At 35.6% G+C, this 25,825-nt stretch overlaps 1 protein-coding gene across 2 annotated transcripts in view; it reads left to right on the top strand.

Annotated features, from left to right (window-relative positions):
- Nucleotides 1-25,825, top strand: part of Exoc2 (exocyst complex component 2) — a 193,583-nt gene that overhangs the window by 27,323 nt on the left and 140,435 nt on the right. For both annotated transcript variants that reach the window (XM_042680324.1, XM_042680325.1), the window contains 5 exons: nt 7,067-7,227; nt 9,369-9,545; nt 12,415-12,541; nt 21,935-22,048; nt 23,771-23,895. In XM_042680324.1, the coding sequence (XP_042536258.1) occupies nt 7,110-7,227; nt 9,369-9,545; nt 12,415-12,541; nt 21,935-22,048; nt 23,771-23,895 (661 nt within the window). In that variant the 5' untranslated portion in view covers nt 7,067-7,109. The remainder of the gene's footprint in view (nt 1-7,066; nt 7,228-9,368; nt 9,546-12,414; nt 12,542-21,934; nt 22,049-23,770; nt 23,896-25,825) is intronic.

The following is a 25,825-nucleotide window of genomic DNA, read 5'->3' on the forward strand; positions in this document are numbered from 1 at the left end:
AAGCTACTGCTAAATTCAGTTGTTGCTATTAGTTGTTTAGTAGATTTCCCATGATTTTCTGTGTGAAAAAAAAATCACATAGTCTACAAATATAAAATGCTCATCTAGGGAATGTCTTTGATATCTTTCGACTTTTGTTGAGAGACAGCCTTGTCTTCTTACAAACAATCTTTTTTCATTATCAAGGATATGATCATTAAAATGAGGCTCCTATGTTCAATGTTGTGTCACCCACTCTACTTTTTTGGAATGAGAGTTTTAAATTATGAATAAAGATTGCATCTGTCAAAGTTTTTTATTCCCTACATCTAGTTAGGTATTAAATATACCCTTCATCTTTTGGTATGAGTTACGTGATTCCTTTTTGAAAGTTAAGAGTTGGTCTTATGTGTGGGTAAAACCTTCTTAGTCATAATGTCTTCTAAAATCTTAGACGGTTACTGTAATTTCTTTCTTAAGTATATGACAATTCTTCAGTGAAATCATCTAGGCCTGGAGGATGATGATCAATAGATATGAAACTATTGAGTTTTTCACTTCATTTTGTTTAATTTTTTTAGCTTTTCCTTTCAAGAAAATATTTATTGAAGTTATAAAAATCATTTCAAATAATTATTCAATTATTCATAACATTCCTTTATTTCATTGTCCTTGGTAACTGTAATTAACCCTACTCACATTATGAAATTAATGATTTCTGCCTGCCTGCCTTCTTTCTTCTCTTTCTTTTTTCTTTCTCTCTCTCTCTCACTCATTCTTTTTTCCTTTCTTTCTTTAATTTGTGCTGGTCTGAGGCTTAAACTCAGGGTTTGGGCACTATCCTTGAGCTTTTGTGCTCAAGGCCAGCTAGCTAGCCTTTTGCTACCACTTGAACCACAGCTCAACTTTTGGCTCTTTTGGTGCTTAATATTCGGTGATACTTTTCTAACAGACTTTCCTGCTCAGGCTGGCTTTGAACCACAGTCCTCAGATCTCAGCCTCCTGAGTAGCTAGGATTATAGAAATGAGCCACTGTATCTGTATGTTCTTTTCATTTTTAAAACAGTTTTGTATGCTTGGTCTACTGGCTCATACCTATAATCCTATCTCCTCATTAGGCTGAGATCTAGAGGATTATGGTTTGAAACCAGCCAGGGCAGAAAAATCTACACCAGCAAAAAGTCTGGGCTAGAAATGTGAGCTTGAGTAGAATGCCAGTTGTGAGCAAGCAAGCCACACAAGAGCATGAGGTCTTAAATTCAAAATCTTGTGCTTGCATACAAACACCCACACCCATGTGCACGCGTGCAGGCACACACACACACACACACACACACACACACACACACACACGCGCGCGCGCACACACACACACACGCGCACACACACACATACACACACACAGTGTTTTGCTAAGGCTTATTTGATAAGTTTTTAGTGATCAGGTATGGGATTTAATTTTGTTTCCTCTTTTAGTTTCTATTTTATTGATTTGCACTGTATGTTATTTTTCTTACATTTTCCATTTATTTCTTTTACATGCTCCCCTCTTTACTTTGGTTTTATTTAGCTTTCTTTTTTCTAGTTTCTTCAGGTAGAAATTTGGGTTATTAGTTTTATTCATTTCTCCCCTCCCCCTTCCCTGTGTAACCCTTACACAGACCCTCACCCTAACCCTCACCCTAACCCTAACCCTAACACTCACCCTCACCCTCACCCTAACACGAATCCTAACCCTAACCCTAACCCTAACCCTCACACTAACCTTCACCCTCACCCTCACCCTAACCCTCACCTATGAGTTTTACCTATAAGTCTTACCTATGAGTTTTACTATGTATTCCAGGCAGTTCTCCTGCTCTGCTTCTAGATTACTGGTATTAACAAGTATATACTAGTAAGCTTTCTAAGCACTGCTTTAGTGGCATCTCAGAAATTGTGGGTTTTTTTTTTTTTAATATCATTCAGTTTAAAGTATTTTCTTCCTGATTTCTTCTTAAACTGCTATTGGGAAGCATGTTCTTGAGTACTAGATGTGGTAGTGTATACTTGTAGTCCTAGCATTAGGGAGGCTGAGGTAGGAGGATTGTGAGTTTCAGGGTAGCCTGGGCTGCATAGCAAGTTTGAGGCCAGCTTGTGATACAGAGTGAGACCCTGTGTCAAAGACAAAACAGAGTAAAAAGAAAAATATTGAATTTCCAAATACTTGGGTATACTTTTAAATGTTTTATTGTTTTTGCTAACTGAATTTTATGTAGTATTTGTAATTCAATGTATTTATATGATGTCCTGGCATAAGAGTTGTCTTAGTGAACATTCCATGTGCCCTTGAAAAAGAGATCCATAAATGTCAAGTTGGTCAAATGAAGATTATTCATCTTGTCCATCTTTTATCTTGGTGACTTTTTGTTTACTCTAGTTATAAGTATTAAGAGGGATATTAAAATATCTAACTATGATTATAGATTTATCCTCTTTCTCCTACCTATATTTCATTCGTTGTAGAGCTCTTTTAAAATTTAGTGTAAGTACTGGGTTCTTGTACCTTTCTTGATGAGCTCATCCTTTCATCGTTGTAACATCTCCTTCTAAGTTTCCATGTGATGTTCCTTCCCTTTCAGATGTCAGAACTCTTTTCCTCCCATCTATCCCCCTTGCATCCCTTCCCCTCTCCTTTAAAGAAAGAAAACAAAACCCCTATGCTCACAGTTGCCAGGGACCTGTGCTTGCTATATGATCTTTCTAACGTTTGAACCAGTCCTTTTGTTTTTTCTTTTTTCCCTTTTAGTGTTTTCTTGTTGTTGTTGTTTTGAGATGGGGTCTTGTTTTCCCTCAGACCCAATACTCCTATCTATACTTGTATAGTTAGGACTACAGATGAGTCCCACCATTCCCAGCTAATTTTTTGAGGTGAGTGTCACTGACTTCCTGCTTATGCTGTCTTTACGTGAGGATCTTTTTGATCTTTGCCTTTTAAGAAGCTGTGATTACACATATGAGCCCCTGTGTCCCTTCTCCATTCATTCCTTTTTTAATGCCAAATAATATTCCATTGTATAGCTATACCACCTTTTATTTATCTGTTTATTAATTGATGGCCTATTTGGTTGATTCCATTTTGGATCTGTTAATATTTCACGAATATACAGATTTTAGTGAGGATACATGTTTTTCTTTGAGTATCTCTAAGAGTAGAATTGATGGCTCATATGGTTACTCTATATTTAACTTTTTAAGGAGCTGCTAAACTGTTTTCTAAAGTGGTTGGATCTTTTGTATATTACCATCACCAATATGCAACCTTCCAATTTCATTATATCCTTGCCAACACAAGATTACATGTTTTTTGATTATAGCCATCTGAGTATGGATGTAGAGTGGCATCCTATTGTATTTCTAATTTGCCTTTAGACATTTGCTAATTATTTTAGGCCTTTTCTCATGTGCTGTTTGTCACTTCTGTCTTTTATGGAGAAGTGTCTGTTCAGGTTCTCTGCCTATGTCCAAATTGGATGATTTATCTTTATCATTGATTTCTAAAAGTTCATTATGTACCTAAATAATCTCTTACTGCATTATTCACAGATACTTTCTTCTCTTCAGTGGGGTTTCTTTTCAGTTTTTAGGTGGGGTCTTTGAAGAACAAAGTCCAGTTAATATTTTTTCTTCATCGCTTGCATTTTAGGATTCTCAAAGATGAGTTTGCCTTAACCCAAGCTCACATTTGTTATGTTTTCTTCAAATAGTTTTATAATCTTAACTTGACACGTGTAAGTCTCCAATCCACTTGCAGTTATTTTTTATGAGTAGGGGAAGGAGAGGTCTATCTCTAATCTTTTTAATTTTTTTTTTTTTCTGGAGGGGGTGATAGAATTCAGTGGCTCTATATTTTAGGCAAGTGCTCTACCAGTCACCTCCACTCTTTTCCATGTGACTATTGGATTATCCCAACATTATTTATTGAAAACATTATTTTTCTATTTTCTAAAGCTCAGTTGACATTATGGATCATTAAAGTAAGTAAATAAGTTTAATTTTTGGAGTTGCTCAATTTTATCAACTTGATCTGTATGACTGTTCATATGCCAGTGTTCCTTTTCTTGATTGCATACCTTTGTATCAGTTTAAAATCTCTTTCCAGAGTGTTCTGGTAATTCAGGATGCTTTTCATCCATATTAAATCTTCAGAGTAGTGAAACAACCAGTTGGGATTTGGGATAGGTTTTGTGTTGAATTTCCAACTCTGTAATATTTTAACAATATTAGGTTTTGCTACCCATATCTTTCTGTTTATTCCTTTCAACAATGTTTTGTAGTTTTCAGAGTACAAATTTAGTATTTCTTTTGAAAAGTTTAATCCTGAATGTTTGTCTTGGTGCTGTATGATATTCCTATGTAGTTACCTCTGTTCTATCCTATTTAAGTTATAATGTTCCTTTGATGTATAGACATCCAAAAATTTCATTTCTTTCATTTGATACAGCAAGCTTATTTTGACAAATACTTTATACCAAGCACTGGGAATATTGAATTGATTTGTTATTGTTATTATTTTTTTGGTGGAACTGGGGTTTGAACTCAGAGCCAGATGTTTGTTAGACAGGTGCTCTACTATGTGAGCTATGACTCCAGTCCTTTTTTATTTACTTTTCTGATAGGATGTTATGTTTTTGCCTAAGCTGACTTGGACTTAATCATCCTATTCAGGCTTCCTTCATATCTAAGATGACAGTTGCACATCATGATGCCCAACTTATTTATTGACTTTTTGTTAACTTGTACTAACTTTTTGTACAAGCTGGCTTTTAACAACTAGCCTCCTGATCTCTACCTCCTCAGTATTTCGGATTACAGAAAGGAGATTTTTATGCTTTGTCCTAGAATTGATTAAATCTCATATGTTTTCAAAGAGGAGACTTATTTAAGATTTCACATACTGTTTTACAATTGTGCAGCAGAAACCCAGTAGAAGGAGGGATTAGAGACTGTCTTAGAGAAGATAACACTTAAGATTGGCCCCAAAGGTTGGGAAAATATTAACAGTTTCTATTTAGTGGAAAGAAGGTAAGTGAAATCATATATAAATGTACTTGATAGTGTAAAAGAGGTAAGTGGACTTACGTGGATAAAATAAGAAAAGTGCTAAAAGAGTTTAGTTCTGACAGAACTGAGGGCCTTGCCAGGCAAATGCTCCACTGCTTGAGCTATGCTATGTTTGAATTTAAAGGTAAGCTTTTAGTGGGCATTGGAGACCACTAGGGAGTGAGTGTCATAGTATTTTTTTTTCTTTAAAGCAGGGATGAATGATTTTAGGTGTTCCTTATTGGAGAACCAACTGACATTTGCCAAGGGTTGAGGGGTACAAGTACCGCAGTAATCTATTCGAAGACTTTTTCAGTATCCAAGGCTAGAAAAATCAAGATGATAGCTGTAAAAGTAATTGTAGGCTGTGTGGTCATGATTAAGTTGTTGGCCATGTCTTCAGAGCCTTTTCTAGAAAAGATTGGGCTGTTGTCTCTAGGGTCAAACCCCTGGTTTTCTAATCACATGTCTGTTCTGGCATAGTAAGACAAAAGTCCATCATGTTGTTCTAAACTCATGTGGTTTTATGGGCTTGAAGATATGTAGGAAAACTCCAAGAATTTTAATTTTCCCACCCAGAAGTCAAAGCACAGTCAAATTCTTGGTTATATAGGACAGTTTAATCTCTTTTAAGGCCCTATTTTACATTCACGTCTGTGAATGTCTTCCCTTTTTTTCCCTCCCTCTCTCTCTTCCTACCTTTCATCTATATCTATTCCAGGGTAGTTAACGCAGGGCTTGTGACTCTACCTCTTGAGCTGTTTCCAGTCTGGTATTTTTCTGGTCAATTGAAGATGGAGTCTCAGACTTCTCTGCATCTACTGTCTTAGAACTACAGTCTTAGAACTACAGTCCTCCAAGGTCTTAGCGTCCTGAGTAGCTAGGAATATACTCCTGAGTCTCTGGCACCTGGGTTAATCTGCTGTTTCTTGATGATTGATTTTTAGACATTAGCTGTTAATCTAGAAGAGAAAAAAAGTCATCTCTTCTTTTTCTTCCCTGTTCTCCAACAAATATATGCCTTTTGTGGCAGTACAAGTTTGGTTAAACCAATGATCAGATCCTACTTTATTATGACAATATAAATCTTGTTTCTTTTGATTTTTTTTGAAGATTTCAAAAGCCCTTATTTTTGTACTGATTTTCTTTCATTGTACTTTTTACTTTTAGAGGTAATAGTTCTCTCATTAAAAAAAAATGGATAATTTTCCATTGTGTTTTATACTTTTCTGTTATCTGCTGTATTAGTTTGCTAGTGCTGTCATGACAAAATATTACAGATGAGGGCTTACACAAATTTATTTGCTTATAGTTCTGGAGGTTTATGTTTGATATCAAGGTGTGATAGGGTTTCTTTGCCTTGCAGATGGCCATTTTCTTCCTGTGTCTTCACATGGTATCCATTTGTGTGTTGACTCTTCTCCTTTTACAAGAACACTAGTCACTTTGGTGTCACAAGAACACCCACACTAGTGACCTAATTTTATCTTTATTACCTGTTTAAAAGTTCTGTTTCCAAATATAGCCATATACTGAAATAGCAGACTTTAAGACTTTAGCATACAGACTTTGGTGAGGGGCAGGGGAAGAGCACAGTTCAGCCCATGTAATACCTCTTGCACTGGATTGTACTTGTCTGTATTCCATCTTTGTCTTCCATCTTTTTCATGATTATCCTGTAGTCTTTCCTGATGTGATTTAAATCAGTTGGTGTTGAGCAGTTTGTTTGCAAGTAGCTTTTCCATCAGGTGATAAAGGCATGTGGGCCATGGGAAAACTCTGACCACTCATGAGGGACTTGTGTTTTTTTTTCTTATTTTATTTTTCAACAGTACTAACTACTGTCCTTAGTAAAATGTGTTCAGTATATGTTGGCTGATGGGCTGACAGCAAAAAACAAAAATCCTGAGATTGTTCTATGCTGGTACTGTCTATCTGGCATTCGTATATTTTCATTTAGTGCTCTTCCCAGTTGGCACTGATCCTTTTTATTTTCTTCTAACAGATTGCTTCTATAATTAGATCACTGATTTCCTGCATAAAGCACAATGTCTCGATCCCGACAGCCCCCACTTGTGACAGGCATCTCTCCAAATGAAGGGATCCCATGGACGAAGGTGACAATAAGAGGGGAGAATTTGGGTGTTGGTCCCACTGACCTTATAGGTAAGATGAACACTCTGCCTCTGGGACAGAGTTTTATGTTGGTATGTTGAGGTGCAAGATACATGATTTTGAAGTAGTCAAAGTGACAAGAAAGCTTTATTGTATATGTTGTCTGATACTTCTCTGAAAATTATTATTTTATCAAATTTTTCAATACGGTTATTCAAACCCATTTTTCAGAAAGATTGCCACCATCCAGATTTATATCCATTTCCTCTATTTTGATCTTAGATTGCTAAAGATTGGCCTTTGATTTTGAAATTACAAATAGGTGCCAGGCATAGTTGGGTAAGAGCAAGTTCTAAGTATAAATTTATAGTCCTTACAGTCATTTGTGTGTGAAATATAAATGAGGATATAGAGATAACATTCAGAATTAGCAAGTTAGTGACACTCTTATCTCACTCTTATCTCAATGAAAATTTGAGTATGATAATGTGTGCCTGTCATTCCAGCTATGTAGGAAGCATGATTTTGGCCCAGGCTGGTCTGTGTATAAACATGTTCTATTAAAACAACAACAACAGCTACAAAAACTAAAGCAAAAAGTGCTAAGGGCATGGTTCAAGTGGTTGCACATAGTTGAACATAGTGGTTATACATAGTAATTGCAAGGCTCTGAATATTAAGCCCTAATACTGCCAGTTTCATTTTTAATAACTAATTGATGATTATAAGAAATGATGTCAAATAAGAAATATTAAAATAATTTTGAATTATGAATGCATTAAAAATATAATAAAACTTAATCCTAAAGGAACTTTTAATACTGTTAATTAGGAAAACAAATTTCTTCTAGGATCAGGAATTTATTATTTCAAACCATATAAATACATACTGAGGTACTAAGGTTTGCATTCTTGGTCAACTTCCTTGCTTTGGGCTGGGATTTTACCGCTTGAGCCACACCTCTAGCTAAGCATTTTTCAGGTTAATTGGAGATGGAATCTCACAGACCTTTCTACTCGAGTTGGCTTTGAATTGAGATTCTGAGTAATTCAGATTTAAACTGAGTAGCTAGTATTATAGATGTGAGTCAAGTGCCTATTTAAATATGTCTTAAAAATCCCTTAATGGTTATTATAATCTTGTTACTAAATAGTGCTTTTCGTGCTAACAAAAGATGACTTGAATCTCTCCCTCCATTGTCAAACTAAATTTGTCATCAATTGAGCTGTTTCTGTTATCTGAGCAAGAAAAAAAAAAAGAAATTTAATTTGCCTAATTTGCTGAGTAATGTGGAAAGTTAAATAATGAGAAAAGAAAGTGTAAAGTGGTAGACCACATACATTCTAATTTATTTTTCCATAAATATTTATTATATTGACCTCTGTTTTGTGAAAGTAGAAAATTTGCAAAAGAATTAAATTAGAGGACGGGATGGTATCAGTGTGTTGTCATTTGTGTTCCACCTGGGGTGATACCTTACTGTCTCTCATTTCCTTATTGTTAAATTTTAACTCACATGCTAAGGGAGAAAGACTTAAGGAACCTGAGGTGGTCTTTTGGGAGTGCTGGTTTACTGGAAGAGCTCATCAGTGGAAAAGTAGTATAGCAACACTTGGGTAGGAAAACATCACAATTTTAGCTACCTTTAAAGGAAATGGATGATAATCCAGTAATGTTGAGAACGTTGTGTTAAATTTACCACACTCTACACAAAACTTACAATAAATAAAATAGTTACCTTAGTTCATTTTATAACACTGTTTATAAATAATTACTTGAACACTAGAAAAAGCATGTACTACTCTTTTTAGGAAGATGATGAATATGTTTTAGGGAATGATCTATAAATCTATGAATACATTTACAAATCCTGTATCAGTAACTTAAATTAAGTTCTGACAGTAGCAGTATGTTTTTCTTCCAACAGTTCTCCTAGCCTAATTAATCTGGAATGCCTAGGCATTTTCTATTGTATTCTAATTTTACTATATCTAAAAACATCACAGAAAAACATCACAGAAAAAAGATTGGAAAACAGCAAAGCTAAAGGTACATTTACTAGTATCATTGAGTATATTCTCTAATAAAAATAGCTATCAAGCAAATGCTTAAGAATTTTCTTCCATGTAGTAGCCATGTTTAAGGGCTTCTTGTTATGTTGAACCTTGTTGAATGCATACTTTTGCTTTCAGGTTTGACTATTTGTGGACATAATTGCCTCCTAACAGCAGAGTGGATGTCTGCAAGTAAAATAGTATGTCGAGTGGGACAAGCCAAAAATGACAAAGGAGATATTATTGTCACAACTAAATCTGGTGGCAAAGGAACTTCAACTGTTTCTTTCAAGTTACTCAAGCCCGAAAAGATAGGTAAAACTCTTTATGACTTTATTGGTTTATTTTTTATATTTTAAACATGCTAGATTTCTATAAAACTCAATGACTCTCATGTTTCATTAACTTAGGTTTAGAAAATACTGGGATGTTGGTTAGAATTTGCTTTATTTTTGATAAGGCAGTTTGCTGAGCCAATAGTCAATCAGGCCTAAGGAGTATGATCATAAAGAACTATCCTTGTAGGCAGGCTATTAAATAGATTAGTTTTTTGTTATGTGTTGGTACTGAGTCTTGGACTCAGGATCCTATGTGCTATCCCTTAGCTTCATTGCTCAAGGCTGGCTACCATTTGAGCTACAACACCATGTATGGCTTGTTGATTAATTGGAGATAAAGAATCTTACAGCCTTTCCTTTCTGAGCTAGCTTTGAACTGTGATACTCAGATCTCAGCCTTCTGAGTAGCTAAAATTACAAGCATGAGCAACTGGTGCCTGGCTTAAATTTGTTTCCTTAATTACTGTTTTCTTTTTTCTTTTGATATGATAAACCAGTTTTGATTATTTGATTTTGAATATAATGACTTAGCACTTAAACCATTAATCAGAATTCAAGGTGAAATAGCCTTTTGATTTAGCCAGATGAGCAGTAGCATTATCTAAACAATATTCCTTCTTCCATCATTTTTCTGTATCTTTTCAGGTCTAGATAAAATATAGCCTGGCTTAGAGCTGCTTCTAGCCGTACAAACTTTTTTTGTACCCCTTAGCACATACCCATTGTGATTTTTATACACTTACCTCTTTAATTAGCAGTGATTAATAACTTGGTCTGCAGATTCTAAATTCTGTTTTTTTTTTTTTTTGTTGTTGTTGTTGTAGGGCTTCAATGCTGGGCCTGGGCGCTGTCCTTGAGTTCTTCAGCTTAAGGCAAGCACTCTACCACTTGAACCACAGAGCCACTTCTGGTTTTCTGGTGGTTAATTGGTGATAAGAGTCTCATGGACTTTGCCTGCCTGGGTTGGCTTTGAACCATGATCCTCAGATCTCAGCCTCCTGTGTAGTTAAGACTACAGGCGTTAGCCACTGGCACCTGGCCCAGATTCTAAATTCTAAACATAGGCTTGATATCTGAGTGATAGTTTCTTGCCCTCTAGAGCAGTGTAAAAATAAAGCTAGAAACAGAAAACTCAATGGAAAGTTTAGCTGAAAGTGAAAGGAAAGCCATGAAACAAAGTAGCAGAAGCCCTCCAATCCGGAGTGGGGGACTAAAGAGGAGTCCAATGGAGTTTTCTCAGAGGGCAATTTTTATAATATGGAGGATTGTCCCATATTTCCTTCTGTGGGCTTTGTGTTGATTACTTGATAGCTTATGTATGTGCTGTCCTGGCTCTTTTTGTTGGTTGAGCAGGTTCCTAGGGCATAACAGGAAGAAGCAGCACTGAATCTGGATCAAGAAGCATAGCAGGAGCCCGGGGTACTGTGGGAACAAGAAACATCATGGTGGGACTTGTTATTGGCCACATGTTATATCTGCCATTTTTTATTCCTATCTACCAAACAGTTCCCCATTCTCTTGCCTAGGCTCATATAACTAGCTAGTGAAGTGATCTTAGGTAGTTTGTGGAACTTAGGAGAAAAAATTCAAAATATTAATTATAATATTGTATGGGCTGGGAATGTGGCTTAGTGGTAGAGTGCTTGCTTAGCATGCATGAAGCCCTGGGTTCAATTTTTCAGTACCACATAAACCGAAAAAGCCAGAAGTGGATGCTGGTAGAGTGCTACTTGAGCAAAAATAAAATGAAGCTCTAGGCCCTGCTTGTGTCTAGTGCTTCGTCTTTTTAGCCGACATAAGCAAAAGGATTTTTTAAAAAAATAGAATTAATGCTTAACTTGATCGTTTTTCATCTAGGTATTTTCCAGTTATTTTCTAAAAGTTTATATGATTTCAGAATATTCTTTTGATTAAACAGATGTTGGTCATTATACCCCTATGCCAGCTTTCTGAATTTTATTACCAATATGAACAGTTAACATTTGATGATGTTGCATTAAGAACTGTAGTATTCTTTATGTGTAAAAAAAATACATATGTATGTATTGTAGACCATTTTCTCAAAGTTTTAATTTGCCTCTGATTGGTAAATTATTCTATTGAGTAATGTATGATAAAATCATAAGCCAAGAGGTATTATTGTTATTTTACATGTTCTTAATATATATGTATATATGCATGTATAAATCTCTTTTTTTTAAACCATTTTAGGATTTTGAACACAGAGCCTTGGTTTGCTAGGCTGGCATACCTCCAGCTCTAATTTTCATGGGTATTTTTAGCATAGAATTTTTTTTCTGAATGAGTGCACTGTTTTAGGGGTTCTTGTGCCTTGCTAATATTACAGTTACATGCTACCACATGAAGATGGAATCTTAAGGATTTTTCTGCTTGGGCTAGACTGGAACTGCAGTCCTTCCATTCTCAGCCTCCCAAGTGTACTCTCTTTATTTTTGAGAATAGTCTCCCTCTTTACTTGTCCCAGCCTAGACAACATTCCTCTTTAGTAAACTTTCGGCTATATTTGGGATGACATTATGAACCACCATAGTAAGTCTTTTTAGTTGAGATGGGGTCTTGTGAACAATTTTGCCCAGATTGGCCTGGGGCCCAAATCTTCCCAATCTGTCAGATAGCTAAGATTACAGGTATGAGCCACTGTTACTTGGCTCATTCTTAGTATTTTTAATGAAGTCACTAGCAATTAAAGTCTTAGCTGTAGTCCCTTTATCTTTTTTTGGTAATTGTCTATTTTGTATTGGGGCTTTAAACAATCAATATGGTTAGAAGTAAAAGTGCTTGGTTGAGTCTTTCACTTATTAAGGTTGTGCTCCTCATTTTTGTAGGCATTTTGGATCAGTCTGCTGTGTGGGTTGATGAAATGAATTATTATGATATGCGTACAGACAGGAATAAAGGAATTCCTCCTTTGTCCCTCCGTCCTGCAAATCCTCTTGGCATTGAAATTGAAAAGTGAGTACTATCTTGCCTTTTCTTTGTTTTTCAGTTGCTGGAAGTTTTATATTATAACAACGAAGGGAGGCAAATACCAGAAAGTCCTGGGGAGCACATTGTTTGGAGCCAGGTGTTATTTCAGAAGCCTGGTCAGTTTTGTTATGGATCAGTGTTGTGGTTTTGGCAAGATTCTATTCAGGTGGTATTTTTAAATCTAAATAGGATTTGTAATCTACCCAACTACTTGATTTTTCTAGAAATATTTTAGAATAATTAAATAATTCTTTTTGTTTATTTGTACTTTCTGCCTACCATTCTTATTTAACTCATACTTAATTAACTTTCCTCATCAAAATGTTGCCAGGTAAATGATACCTTATTGGGTAGCCAAATCTGGAGTTTCATTTTTTAAATTCTGAGTAGGGTATTTTAGTAACTTTTGTAGTGAATGTCTTTATATTTTACTCTAAACAGTTCATCTTATATATTGTTTACTTTCTGGCCTCAGTGAATCCAATTATGGAGCTATCTACTGAATGTTGCTTCATAAACATGGAAAGTGAAAAAAATAGTTCACTGATATTTTAGCCATATTTCAGGCTTTATTTCAAGCTTTCCTAAGAATTATGGAATTCTCTACTTAGCTTGAAATATGTAACATTCAAGCTTGCTCTTGAAGATCATTAGTGTTTCAGGATGCAAGTTGAATTTTCACTCTGGAGTTGCCTGCTATGCAAGAAGTCTGTCTTTGGCAGGTATCACATGTTGAAAAGCCCTAGGGATTTGGAGCTTTTACTGACCTTAAACTATCTAGGTAGCATCTTTGAAGCACTAGCAACATGGGTCATTGGTGCCCTGTACTTAAGAGTTTAAAAATGGAGACAGTCTGGGAAGGAATAGTCATGTCCAGGCACATATTTGAATGCACTTACAACCCTAGGTAGACTTTGTAATTGACACTACAAAGGGACTGTGTGAAGACTCCTGAAAGCCAGCTTCTTTCCGTGGCTGCTATAGAAGTTCAGAATAGAAGGACCCTTTCAATCAGTTGTTCTTCCTTAATCAAGATGCAACCTTGAACCAGATCTGGCCAAGGAGCATGAGCAGTTGCTCATGTTCCATGTGAGAGTCAGTCAAGCAAAGTTAAGTTTCAGTGAATTCAATAGGATGGTCATCTTCTGAAAAATTTACACATTCCACTTTCCTTTTAGAATATAGCCTTCCCTTACTTATACTCTCTTTTCTTTCGTAGCCTCTCACATTTTTTTTTTTTTATCATTCCCTTTACTACTGCTACCTATAAAGAGGTTTTCTTGAATCATCTTCTAGCAGTATTTTTGCTTAAGGTGTTCCAAGATAGTCTCTTATAAGGAGGATAATGGCATCAAGGAATAATGATACTTTTAGTGCTCAGCTTTTCTTTCTTATCTAAAAGGTAGTTTAGTATGATCTGGAGCTGAATTTTCTTGATTTAGATTTAGAATCTACTATTAACAGGATGATTTGAGGAAGTTACTTAACTTCCCCAGGCCTCTATTTCCTCAACTACAAAAAAGAGTACTTCTTTCTTAGGGTTGTGAGGATTTAGTTAGAGAGTGAGGCACAAAACTCTTGGAACATAGCTGATCCCTAGTCAGTGTTAGTCATCAATACTGAGGTACTTTGCTCCTCTGAACTTACAGTGCTCATAGCTCTGCCCCTAAGGAAAGACATTCTTTCAAGTCCTTCCCCTCCCCTTCCCTCCCATCCCCTCCCTTTCCCTCTCCTCCCCTCCCCTCCCCTTCCCTCCCCTTCCCTCCCTTCTCTCTTCCCCTCCCACCCTCCCCCCACTCTCTTATTTTGTGCTTGACCTGGGGCTTGAACTTGGGGCTCTGGAACTGACTCCAAGCCTTTTTGCTCAAGGCTATAGCTCTACCACTTGAGCCACAACCCCCACTTCTGGCTATTTAGTGATTAATTGGAGATAAGAATCTCATGGACTTTTTCTGCCCAGACTGGCTTTGAACTTCAATCCTCAGATCTCAGCATCCTGAGTAGCTAGGATTACAGGTATGGGCAACCAGTGCTTGGCTTGAAATAATATTTTTAATGACTTAAATTTTCAGAGTAATAAGTTATACTCAGATTTTAAAATGGCCTCATACATATTTATTTAAGAAGTAATTAATATAGGGATAGTATTAACAAAATTTTTAAATCATTACTTAAATTTCAGTACTATTTAGTTAGCCATGAAAAATGTAAAATTTTGAAGAGTACTTTTGATGAAGATAAAATTATGACATACAACAAGTGAATAGATAATATAGCTTTTATTCAACTCATTGATTAATATGAGATCAGTAGACACTAAAACTAGTTCAGAGCAAAGTGAAGAGGGAGGGAATAGGCAGTGAGAAATGTTGATAGGTACTGAGCAGTTGCTTCTACTGGGCAGTAAGCATTTGTGTCCTTACTGCCTGGGGTAGAGCTCCACAGCATCAGAGAACTCTGGGCATGTTCTCAGGACAGGAAAAGGACTTCCCGGGATCTTTCTGTCCATCTTTGAGTTTTTTTTTTTTTTTTAATAAATTTTACTGTCAGGAAAGAGGATAGACATTCCAGCAAGCAAGAAAATAAAAGGTGATATGTACATAGCTTTTGACCTTTTCTGCTTGTGCTAGACATACACTAGTTTTTGCAAATAAGGGAAATCATGGGACCTATGTTTCTTTGGGCCTGGCTTATTTCACTTAATATGATTTTTTCCCAAATCTTTCCATTTCCTAACAAATGGGGTGGTGTCATACTTTCTGATGGAGGTATAGAATTCATAGATACACCACATTTTCTTGATCCATTCATCTTCTTCCCCCATGGTATAACCCCTGTTTTCACTGTATTTGGTTCCATTGCCCTGCATCTTGTATATACATTTTTCTAATTAGGGGAGGGGAAGGGAAATAACAAAATGGTAAAAAAAAGGATACAGGTTGATCCATTGTAACAATGGGATGTACAAGACACTATGTTGAAAATGAACTTTACAGCTGGGGGCGGGGGAGAGGGAGAAGTTGGGGAGGTGGGGAGGGAGGGAAGGGATGGTAGGGGAAAAAAAGGAGGGGATAAGAATGCTCATAGGAAATGTACTCATTACCGTACTCATGTAACTGTAGCCCCTTTGTACAGTATCTTTATAATAAAAATACATATTAAAAAAAGAAAGGAAAAGGTGAAAATACCAACAGAGAGAATGGAAACCAAGGAGAAAATGAACAATTATGAACAAGGAATAATTATTTTCTAGATGGTTTTTTTGTGTTTTAAAATGAATATTTTTAAAAAGTCTTTGTATTCCTTTGTATTCTTTTACCTCAGACAAATTATTTCAATTTTTTTTACTTTTTCCTGATGGGACCAGAGATTGAACTCTTGGCCTCGTGTATGTTATACATATGCTCTACACTGAGTTATACCCATAGCTCAGATAGAGAAATCTTGTTTCAGAGAAGAGAAAAGGAAAGGCAGACTAAAATATTGTTGAAGATTTTATTCTCCAGACCTACTTAACATTTTTTAAATACAAGCTTTTGTCTTTGTAGAGAATGGTGTTGCATTCAGTTTAAAATCCAGATTTTTTAAATTAATGTCATTTCTTTTATAATTAAAAGGCAGGAGAGTCTGAATAAGCAATACCTAAGGAATAATAGGGTTTTAATAATATTTTTTGATTGAAAAGTATTAATGAAGAATGTTTGAGGAATTATAAAAGCTTATTTTAAAAGAATCACTGTGGTCCTGTGAATTATGAAATTAACATGGGGCCTAGGCCTTTGTTAGAGTATTTATGGACATCTTCCATGGGTGAGAGTCGGGTACAAAGTGGAATAGTGAAGAACCTGTTGTGTTTTGGCTGCTATATCTGAATATGAAAAAGCAAATGAGAGTAACACAATATCGTTGGTGTTAGGATTTAATAATATTTTATTGGTGGACTCAGCATGCAGGCTGTCGTCTTTCAGTCCACAAGTTTTAACAACTGGCATTTATTGGCCACTTTTGACTGTTAAAATCCTTTGTATTCTAAATTTTTAACAGTTGCTTTACAAATGTGGTGCCGTGATATTTGTGAAAATACTACTAATTACAGAAAAAATAATTTGACTTTAAATTGAGATTAAGATCTGCTTGTAAAAGATATGTATTTCTTTTTTAAAAATTTCATATTTAAAGAATGCAAAAGGCCTTGAAACATCAGAATTGCTCTTAAAATCTCATGGAATTTCAGAGTTGAACACATTCTATAATTTCTTAGCCCACATTTACTCATTGTAAATATGAGAAAAATTAAGTCTATGTTAAATCTTTTTCAGAGTGTTAATTATTAGTAGTTAATTTGAGTTAATTGGATTTGAATCTAGCTCACGGTCTTTTTTTGACTTTAATATTATGTAAAGGTGATGTACAGAGGGGTAATAGTTTCATAAGGTAATGAGTACATTTGTTGTCGAATATTGTTACCCCCTCCCTCATTTTTCTCCCTCTTCGTCATTCCTCTGAAGTTGTAACGTTCATTTCCAAAATAGTATCTTGTATCACTGTTGCATTAGTTCACCCTTTGTCCTTTGTCTCATCATTTTGTATTTGTATTTCTGATTTATTATTCTTTTTTTTTTTGGGTCTGTTCGTGGGGCCTTGAACTCTGGGCCTGGGCGCTGTCCCTCAGCTCTTCAGCTCAAGGCTAGCGCTCTACCACTTGAGCCACAGCGCCACTTCCAGCTTTTTCCTTTTTTTGCTTATTTGGTGCTGAGGAATCAAACCCAGGGCCTCAGGCATGCAAGGCAAGCACTCTACCACTGAGCCACCTTCCCAGCCCTGATTTTTTATTCTTATTGCAAATATATATATTCTCATATAGCTTCAATTGACAGATACTTTAAATAAACAATTAACAGAGACTTTAACTGACAAGTTACAAATAGGTTCATAATCAGTGAGAGCCTTAATTAGATTTTATTTCTTAAAACTAATATGTATTTGCAAATTTTGGAGTGTGGACTGGAAAATGAAGCATTGCCTCTGTTTTTGTAAGCTACAACTGTTCTTCTAAGTTGTGACTTGAGAATGACTACTTAATGCACCAATTCTATATGGGTTTTATCGTGATGTACATCTTATTTTCTTCTAATCAGTTTGGCTTTCCAACAGAAATAAAGTAAAAAGGTGGCCACTTTTCTTAGTAAGAATTTAAGAAGAAAAGAACCTTGAATTTAGTTTCAAAATTTTGTAAAATTAGAGCTGTGGCTGTGATACAATGCCTAAGTCTGGAAAATGTAGCACACTTTAAAAAAATTTTAAAAAGGATGAAAAAGTTGAGGAAATAGGTGGGTGTTGAAAGATTTGGGAGAATGATGAAAGGGATGATGTTGATCAAGATGTATTGTACTCATAAACTGACATGTTGAATTGAGACCCCTTTGTTTAATGATAATAAAATTGTAATGAAAAATAAAAGGAAACAACCAAACCAACTTACAGTATTTAATACAATCAAATATAAATAGTATAGCTAAAAATTTGAAGCTAAAAGAAGTGAGTATACCATCACCCTTTTACTATTTTTGCACCAGATTTTTTTTTTCACTGTATAGCCATATCAAGTACACTGTTTCCTTCTTTTTTTTTTTTGGGGGGGGGGGGGGAGGGTCCGGTCCTGGGGCCTGAACTCTGGGCCTGGGCGAGTCCCTCAGCTCTTCAGCTCAAGGCTAACGCTCCACCACTTGAGCCACAGTGCCACCTCTGGCTTTTTTCTTTTTGCTTATGTGGTGCTGGGGAATTGAACCCAGGGCCTCATGCATGCAAGGCAAGTGCTCTACCACTGAGCCACCTTCCCAGCCTTGTTTCCTATACTGTAAACAAAGTACCCAACTGCAACCAGGTCTCATTGCATTTTAAGAACTAGATTGTTTTCCCATCTAGATTTGTCATTTCACTAGCTACTTGGTCAATACTGCAGATGTTAGCTTTATGTCTATCTTAATCTCATGCCTGGGACTAACCTTTTTTAGAATGTTTAAATCTGAGTTTACACTGCCATCTAATGGAAAACATTTTTTGTTTTTAGTGATTAGCAAGAGTTGTCAGAATCTAAAGCAGAGTGTTTTGATTCTCTAATGAAAGTATTTTCAGAGTTTTCATAGGAGAGTATATATTGTTTTCAATCTCTCACTCCATGCTAGTAAATTAAAATGGAGGTTTAAGTTGAACTGAGGGAATATTTTGCTCTTACAGAGTTATCAGGTCACTTGGAAGGCTAAACTGTAGTAGTTATGAACACACATTTAAGTTTTAAGTTTCTACATTTCATTAGTAATGTTGATGTAGTATGAAGAAGACCACTGGCATTTTTCTTCTTTCTCACTCCCCTTCCTACTCTTCCCCTGAATTTTTACATTTCTAGATTTGTAGTTGCATTTTTATTTCATATATAAGTCTCTCTTTCTGTATTGCCAAAAGAAGCACCAGGGGCAAATGTTGAAGAGCGACCTGTCACAAGAGGGCTGCTTATTTATCTGTAAAGTGGGATATTTGATTTGCTTGTGATGAGGACCAAGTGTAACAATACTTAAGCAAATAATCTATAATAAATAAACTATCATTAATAAAAATGAACTGCAAATAGCATTTTGAAGCATTTATTTTTTGTCAGACAGTTCTATCCATTTCTACTTTAATCCTCAAAGCTTTTCTAAGGAGAATATACTCTGATCTCATTATCCTTACAAATAAATATAATCTTGGAGAAGTGAATTATCTTGTGCAAGGCTATGTAGCCACTTGTACCAGACTTGGGCTAAGTAGGGATTGAGTGTATTGTGTGTGCCTCTATCCCTTGTCCCTTCAGCTCCGTAGTAAATACCCCTATGTCTAGTGCAGTTTGCCATTTCTTTCCCATAGAGATTCAATACATTGTCAATCATTTTTATTTTCTTTTTTTTTTTTTTTTGGTCGGTCGTGGGGCTTGAACTCTGGGCTTGGGCACTGTCCCTCAGCTCTTCAGCTCAAGGCTAGTGCTCTTCTGCTTTTTTATTTTCTGAGCCATATATTTCACATTTATTTGAGGTAAATACACAAACTAATAGCATTTTAAGATCTATATTTAGAGGTAGAATATTATGTCAGGATACCTTCCGCTGCAAGTAATGGAAAATGAAAATTAATTTGACTTGAACAACAAGGACATTTTTCTTTTCATAATCTACAGACTCCAAAGGTGGCAGACTCCAAGATAGGCAGAGACAGTGACTTAGTCATACTACTGCGATTTGAGGAACCAGGGTTTTTGCTGTTCTGCTTCACTTAGTAGAAAACTGGCTTCCTTCATAATTGTAAAATGGTATTAACAATTCCCAGTGTTGAAACTGGACATAATTATGTCATAGCAAAAAGATGTTATTTGTTCTGACTGCTGAAAAGTATGGTGATAGTCCGTGAGGAAGGCTTCAGTTGATCTTTCCTCAGACATAGCTGCTCAAAACTTGGTCACCCTACAAAGAGCAACAAAAAAGTTTTACTCCATTTGCTGGCTCCTGTGCTATGTAGATTCTTCTAGCAGAGCAGGCCCAGAGTATCAGAGGGATTGCTGTTATCACTGGCATCTCCTAATAGTAGTCTGTGTCTCTGTGTGTGTAAGGTTTGGCCTGGAGTTGACATGTGATTTCGATAAGATGTTTGACATTTCTGTGTCATCTTGAAAATTACTTCTGCCTTTTGCAATCCTAATTCCTAGTTTAGGTCTAGGTATTTTTCTTCCAATTTAAATAGTTGTGGTTAAGAGAAAGCTGTAATATTTTCAGTAAGAACTTAATAAGAATAAACAATTTCTGGGATGAAGGTTTGGATATTTTTTTTCAAATTCTGCCTGGTCATTTCAGAGCAAAAAGTTGCAGAAAGAGTGAGGGCCAGTTCTTGAATTCTTAGTGTATAGCTTTTCCTGGTAGAAGTACTTGGCCTCCTTAACCACTTCTGTTCATATCAAGTTCAGTTCCAGGATCTGCTGCCCTTTTCTCATACATCCTTGCTTTGTCTATGATGCATGTGAATATGCTGGAGAGATGAGTTGCTGGGCATGTAGGAGCCTCACCATGCTGTGGTCTTCCCTTGCCAAGGAATGTGGCCAGACATATCCTACTCCCAGAGTCAATGGGAAATGGAGTGGGCTATCTCTGCGATAGGAGAGTTATCTCCTAGAGACCTCAAAATTCATTAGAAGTTTCCTTTTTATATGACTAAGTTTTGTTTGTAAAAATAACATACTGAAAATAACTGACTTAAGCTTAGTAATCAGGTGAATTTTAAATACAAAGTACAGGGGAGCATTTTCATAGGAAAAAGCCCTTCTGGGCTATAAAGGAGTAGAGGTGGAAATGGAGATGTATGACCTTCTCCATGTGGGCCTGGTGAGAATGTTCTCCTGAAGTCCCTATGACAGAGTGACCTGTAGCTGTGGGACATAGAAACCATGTGAAGAATGGGGATAGTGGGCTTTGTGTCTGAGAGGTTGGCCTCTTGCTTCCAGCTCCAGAAGGAGTAAATGACAGTAAAACAGCAAGACAACTCCAGTCTGAGGAGCAGCAGTAAGAAATAAATCCATCAAAAAAAAAAAAATCATGGTTAGAGAGCTCCCCAAGAGCAGGTTTCAGGGAACCCATGGAAATTCCCACAGATTCAAGTAGATTTTAATACCCAGTGGGCAGAAAGCACAAACCATTACTGAAGGACTCAGAAGGACTTTCTATTTTCTTCTTAGTCCTTGCATGAATATGTAAATGAATTGACCCACAAGTCACCTTAAGGATGTATGCAAGTTAAAAAAGCTGCAGAGAGTGTATAGTCTGTTGTTATTACGAGCTTTTCTTAAGATTGTTCTAGAGTGGACATGTGAAGATTCCTACTGTATAGTTAAAGGTAGGTTTTTAGTATTCTGATGATTTTTTTAAGCATTAGGATATCTTAAAGCAACTTTTGTGTACATCATTAATGAAAAGCATTTTGACAAAGTAATTTAAAGTTTTAAAATTTCATTATATCCAAATTTTGATTTTTATGCTCTGAAGGGAATTATTCCTGTTTTGAAAGAATCCATAAAAACATCAAACTTATGTTTGAAACCCTTATTAAAATCTTAAATTCTTTTACTGATATAATTTCTGTTCTTCAACTAATTTTCTGTCTTATATCTAGAAAGTTTATATGATAGAAAATGAGCCAAAAGACAAGAAATATATTTCAGACATGTATACAAACATGATTGAGAACTTACTGTATATAATTGTAATGGTTTATACTCATTTAATGTAGGTATTCAGTGATGTCTGTCACATTTTGGTTATAATAACAGTTGTAATGTATTTTAAATACATTTCTTTCTAGAAGTAAATTTCCCCAGAAGGACTTAGAAATGATGTTCCATGGAATGAGTGCTGATTTTACAAGTGAGAATTTTTCAGCTGCCTGGTATCTCATAGAGAATCATTCAACTACCAGGTTAGTGGATGTTGGACCATGACTATGATAGGTGTCACTCAGATGCTAATAATAGGGTTAACTAGTACTTGTGAGTTTAAGTATGGGTCAGCCCACAGTAACACAGTTTTATGTTTATGAGTTCTTTGGAGTCTGTCATCTTAGGGTATCTGTTTCCTCATTTGCTATTATTTTATGTTTTTATATATTTCATTCAACTCATTAAAATTTTGAAATGTTTTATAGCTAGGGCCCTAAGTCAGTATGTGTGAATGTAATATATCTCTTTACTTAAATAACAATGTTAAATACAGAACACACTGCCCTTCCTGACCATAAAGACCTGGCTTAAATTAGTGAAAAAGGTGGCATTTTCTGCTAATTACAATTTACCTATTTTTTACGAAGACAGATTAATAACTATTGCAATATTGAGTTTATATAGTTTGTATAGTTATATTTAGTAAAAACATTGAGATAAATGGTTTATTGCTTAAAATTTATATTCTTGGTAAGTCAACTTGTAAACTTGAACTTATACCTCTTTATATACTTATTTTATAAACTTAGGGTAAAATTACTAGAAATCATGAGGGAAAGAGTTAATAGAATAAATTTGGTGTGATATATTTTTAAAGTATATGTCTTTTATTGTAGAAGATAGTTCTACTTTTACATTATGGGAGTGCTTTTTCTATTATGATTCAGAATTGATTTCCATTTTCTGAGTGGAGGTGTCATAGCACTCAAAAATACATTCATAGTTTTATAGATAGTGGAAATAAAGTTTCTAAAACACAGGGGCCTACCTTTTCTGTAGATCTTTGCTTGAGTTCTATAGATAAAACTTCATTCTTTTTTGGTACTTAAATTGTTAGTTTACCCACAATTTTTATGTCATTTAATTATTAAGGATAGAAGACTATAAATTGAGGTGATCAGGTTAACAAATTATGTTCTAATTTGTGTCTGTGTGTGGCGCAAATGGGAATAGAGTCTTAAGGACTTTTCTGCCTGGGCTCACTTCGGACCTTGATCCTCTAGGTCTCAGCCTCTTGAGTGGCTAGAATTACAAGCATGAGCCACCAATACCTGGCCCTAAATTTCTTGAGTGTATGGAGAAGTCCTGTCTTTGAAATATTGCCCAACACTGGACAAACTATGTGTTTCTATCAGGTTGAAGATATTCAAACCCTTTATCTCACAAATTCTGTGTATTGTGTATAATATCAGGCTGGGAAGGTGGCTCAGTGGTAGAATGCTTGCCTTGCATGCATGAGGCCCTGGGTTCGATTCCTCAGCACCACATAAGCAGAAAAAGCTGGAAGTGGTGCTGTGGCTCTATTGGTAGAGCGCTAGCCTTGAGCTGAAGAGCTGAGGGACAGCGCCCAGGCCCAGAGTTCAAGCCCCCTGACTGAACCCCCCCCCCAAAAAAAAATCTACTAAGTTGTTAAGGGTCTGATGTATTTGAATTGCCAGTTGAGAGCTATAGAGTTCTTACGATAGCTATAATAATTTAAGCATTTCAGTCAATACAAGGTTATATCTAGATTAGAATTGAAAAGTTTTTGTTTTCATATGATTATGATTATAACATATCAGTCTATAGGTAGGCTTCTTCACATAGATTTTTACCAATTTTAATATTGTATACTTATTGAGTTATCTTACTTCTCTCTCTCTTTTTATTTTTTGCTTGTTAGGAATCTGAATCATTTTTTTTTTTTTTAAATTTCATTGCAGTTTTGAGCAGCTCAAAATGGCAGTCACCAACCTCAAAAAGCAGGCCAGCAAGAAGAGTGAGGGCAGTCTGGCCTATGTGAAGGGTGGCCTCAGTACATTCTTTGAGGCACAAGATGCCCTCTCAGGTAAGACGATCCCCAGAGCCATGTGCTAAGAGCCCCTACCATGGAAACTTGACACCGTGCTTGCCTCATGTTTACGGGGTGTGACATTCAGTCTGTATTTATAAAAGTAGAGATCTAAAATGTACCATAAATATTTGTTGCAGAGTAGGCTGGAATCTCTTTGAAGGCCTAGTACTTTAAATATTTGTCTCTGAGGCTTTGTTGACCCATCTTACATATGTGAAATCAGAGACTTCTTTTTAACCTCCCTATAATGCCCAATCTGAGGTTGATAAGAAATTAAATCTTAAAATCTTTTTACTGCTATTGCTTCTTACATATGTGTCTAATTCTACAAATGTGACCTATTGTCTGCTCAGAAGTTGAAAGAGCTGATATTTAAAATTGTTTAAGTAATTTGCTTTACTTTCCTATTATGAAAAATTTTAGAAGTGGTAAATATGAAAAATTTCAAACTTGGTGAAAGTCATTCAATATTTCACAGTTATATTTTTTTGTATGATTTTGCTTCCCTATATGTCTTTGCATGAATTCCCCAACTATTGAAGTAGCTAGCAAAGTTAGCAGTAATTCTTCAATATCACCTCATTCTCATTCATATGCACATGTATTCACTGACCTATAAACTTTGTTATTATAGTAATTTGTTCAGATCAACTCAACCCAAGTTCAGATATTTCATTTGATCTTAAATCTTATAGCAGTCTTCTCATCTTCCCTACCCTTTTTCCTATTCTATGCCATTGAAGACACAGGGTCAATTTACCTGTAGAGTAACCCAGTTGAATTACAATGATTAGTTCCTTCTTGTGTCATATGTTACTTTGTCATATCGCTTACATATTAACTAAGAGATAATTTTAGTACTTGGGTCACAGGTAGTATTGTGTTCATTTATCATATCATTAGTATGTGTTTCTTTCTTGTGGACATAGAACTTGGCTAGGTTGGTTACTGGAAATTGGTAGATTATACTTTTAGAACTTCTACTTTCTATGTTTTATTTATTTTGGTTTATTTTCCCCTTATTATTATTATTATCATTGCATTAGCAGTTTTTTTAAATATCTCTTTGAATTCATGTTACAGGCTTTTCCATGATCTTTTTAATTTACAGATATATTCTACTTTCTTTTCCTTTTATATTGCTTCAATAGTTATACCTATATTTGTGTTTTAAAATTTGTCATTTTGCCAGCTGCTAGTGGCTCCTCAGAAGACTGAGGTCTGAGGATCATGATTCAGAGCCAGCAGGCAGGAAAGACTGAGACTCCAATAAACTCCCCCCCATGTAGCTGTGGCTAGCTATCTTTGAGCACAAAAACTCAGGGACAGTGCTCGGACCTTGAGTTCAAGCCCCAGGACTGGCTCACAAAAAATAAAAATAAAAATTTATCATTATAATTTTCCTCTGAAACCTAATACTTTGTACTGGGATTTTGTTTTTGAGGTTAGTTTCTGATAATGTTATTGAGGATATTTTTCTTAATACATGTCCATTTTCTATAACTGTAGCAAAGATAAGGAGAGGGCTAAGGAGCCTCTGTAGCAGAGCTTTTGTAGTATAGCTCTGAAGTAGAGCTTTTGCCTATGTGTAAGGTCTTTGGTTCCATTCTCAGCATCACAGATAAAAACAAGATGAAACAAGGATACTTGTTTCATATGTTCCCAATACCTGGTTAGCTGTTTCTTAAATCTAGGTAATAGTAAATAGGACAAACAAGTCTTTTTAAAATTTTGATAGTTTTTCTTTGTATGCAAAATCTGTGTTTAGTTTGTAACTTTTGATTGCTTGTACTCTGGTAGTGTTATTGTTATTATATGATAGTAGTAATTACAAGATAAAGGCAGTCTTCAAGATTACCTTCAGGTTTGGTAATTTGCTAGAAAGACTCACAGAGCTCACTGAACGCTTTTGGTTGATCATCGG

The sequence above is a fragment of the Dipodomys spectabilis genome, unplaced genomic scaffold (assembly GCF_019054845.1).
Source record: "Dipodomys spectabilis isolate Male_0828 unplaced genomic scaffold, ASM1905484v1 ptg000059l, whole genome shotgun sequence".
NCBI classification, from domain to species: domain Eukaryota; kingdom Metazoa; phylum Chordata; class Mammalia; order Rodentia; family Heteromyidae; genus Dipodomys; species Dipodomys spectabilis.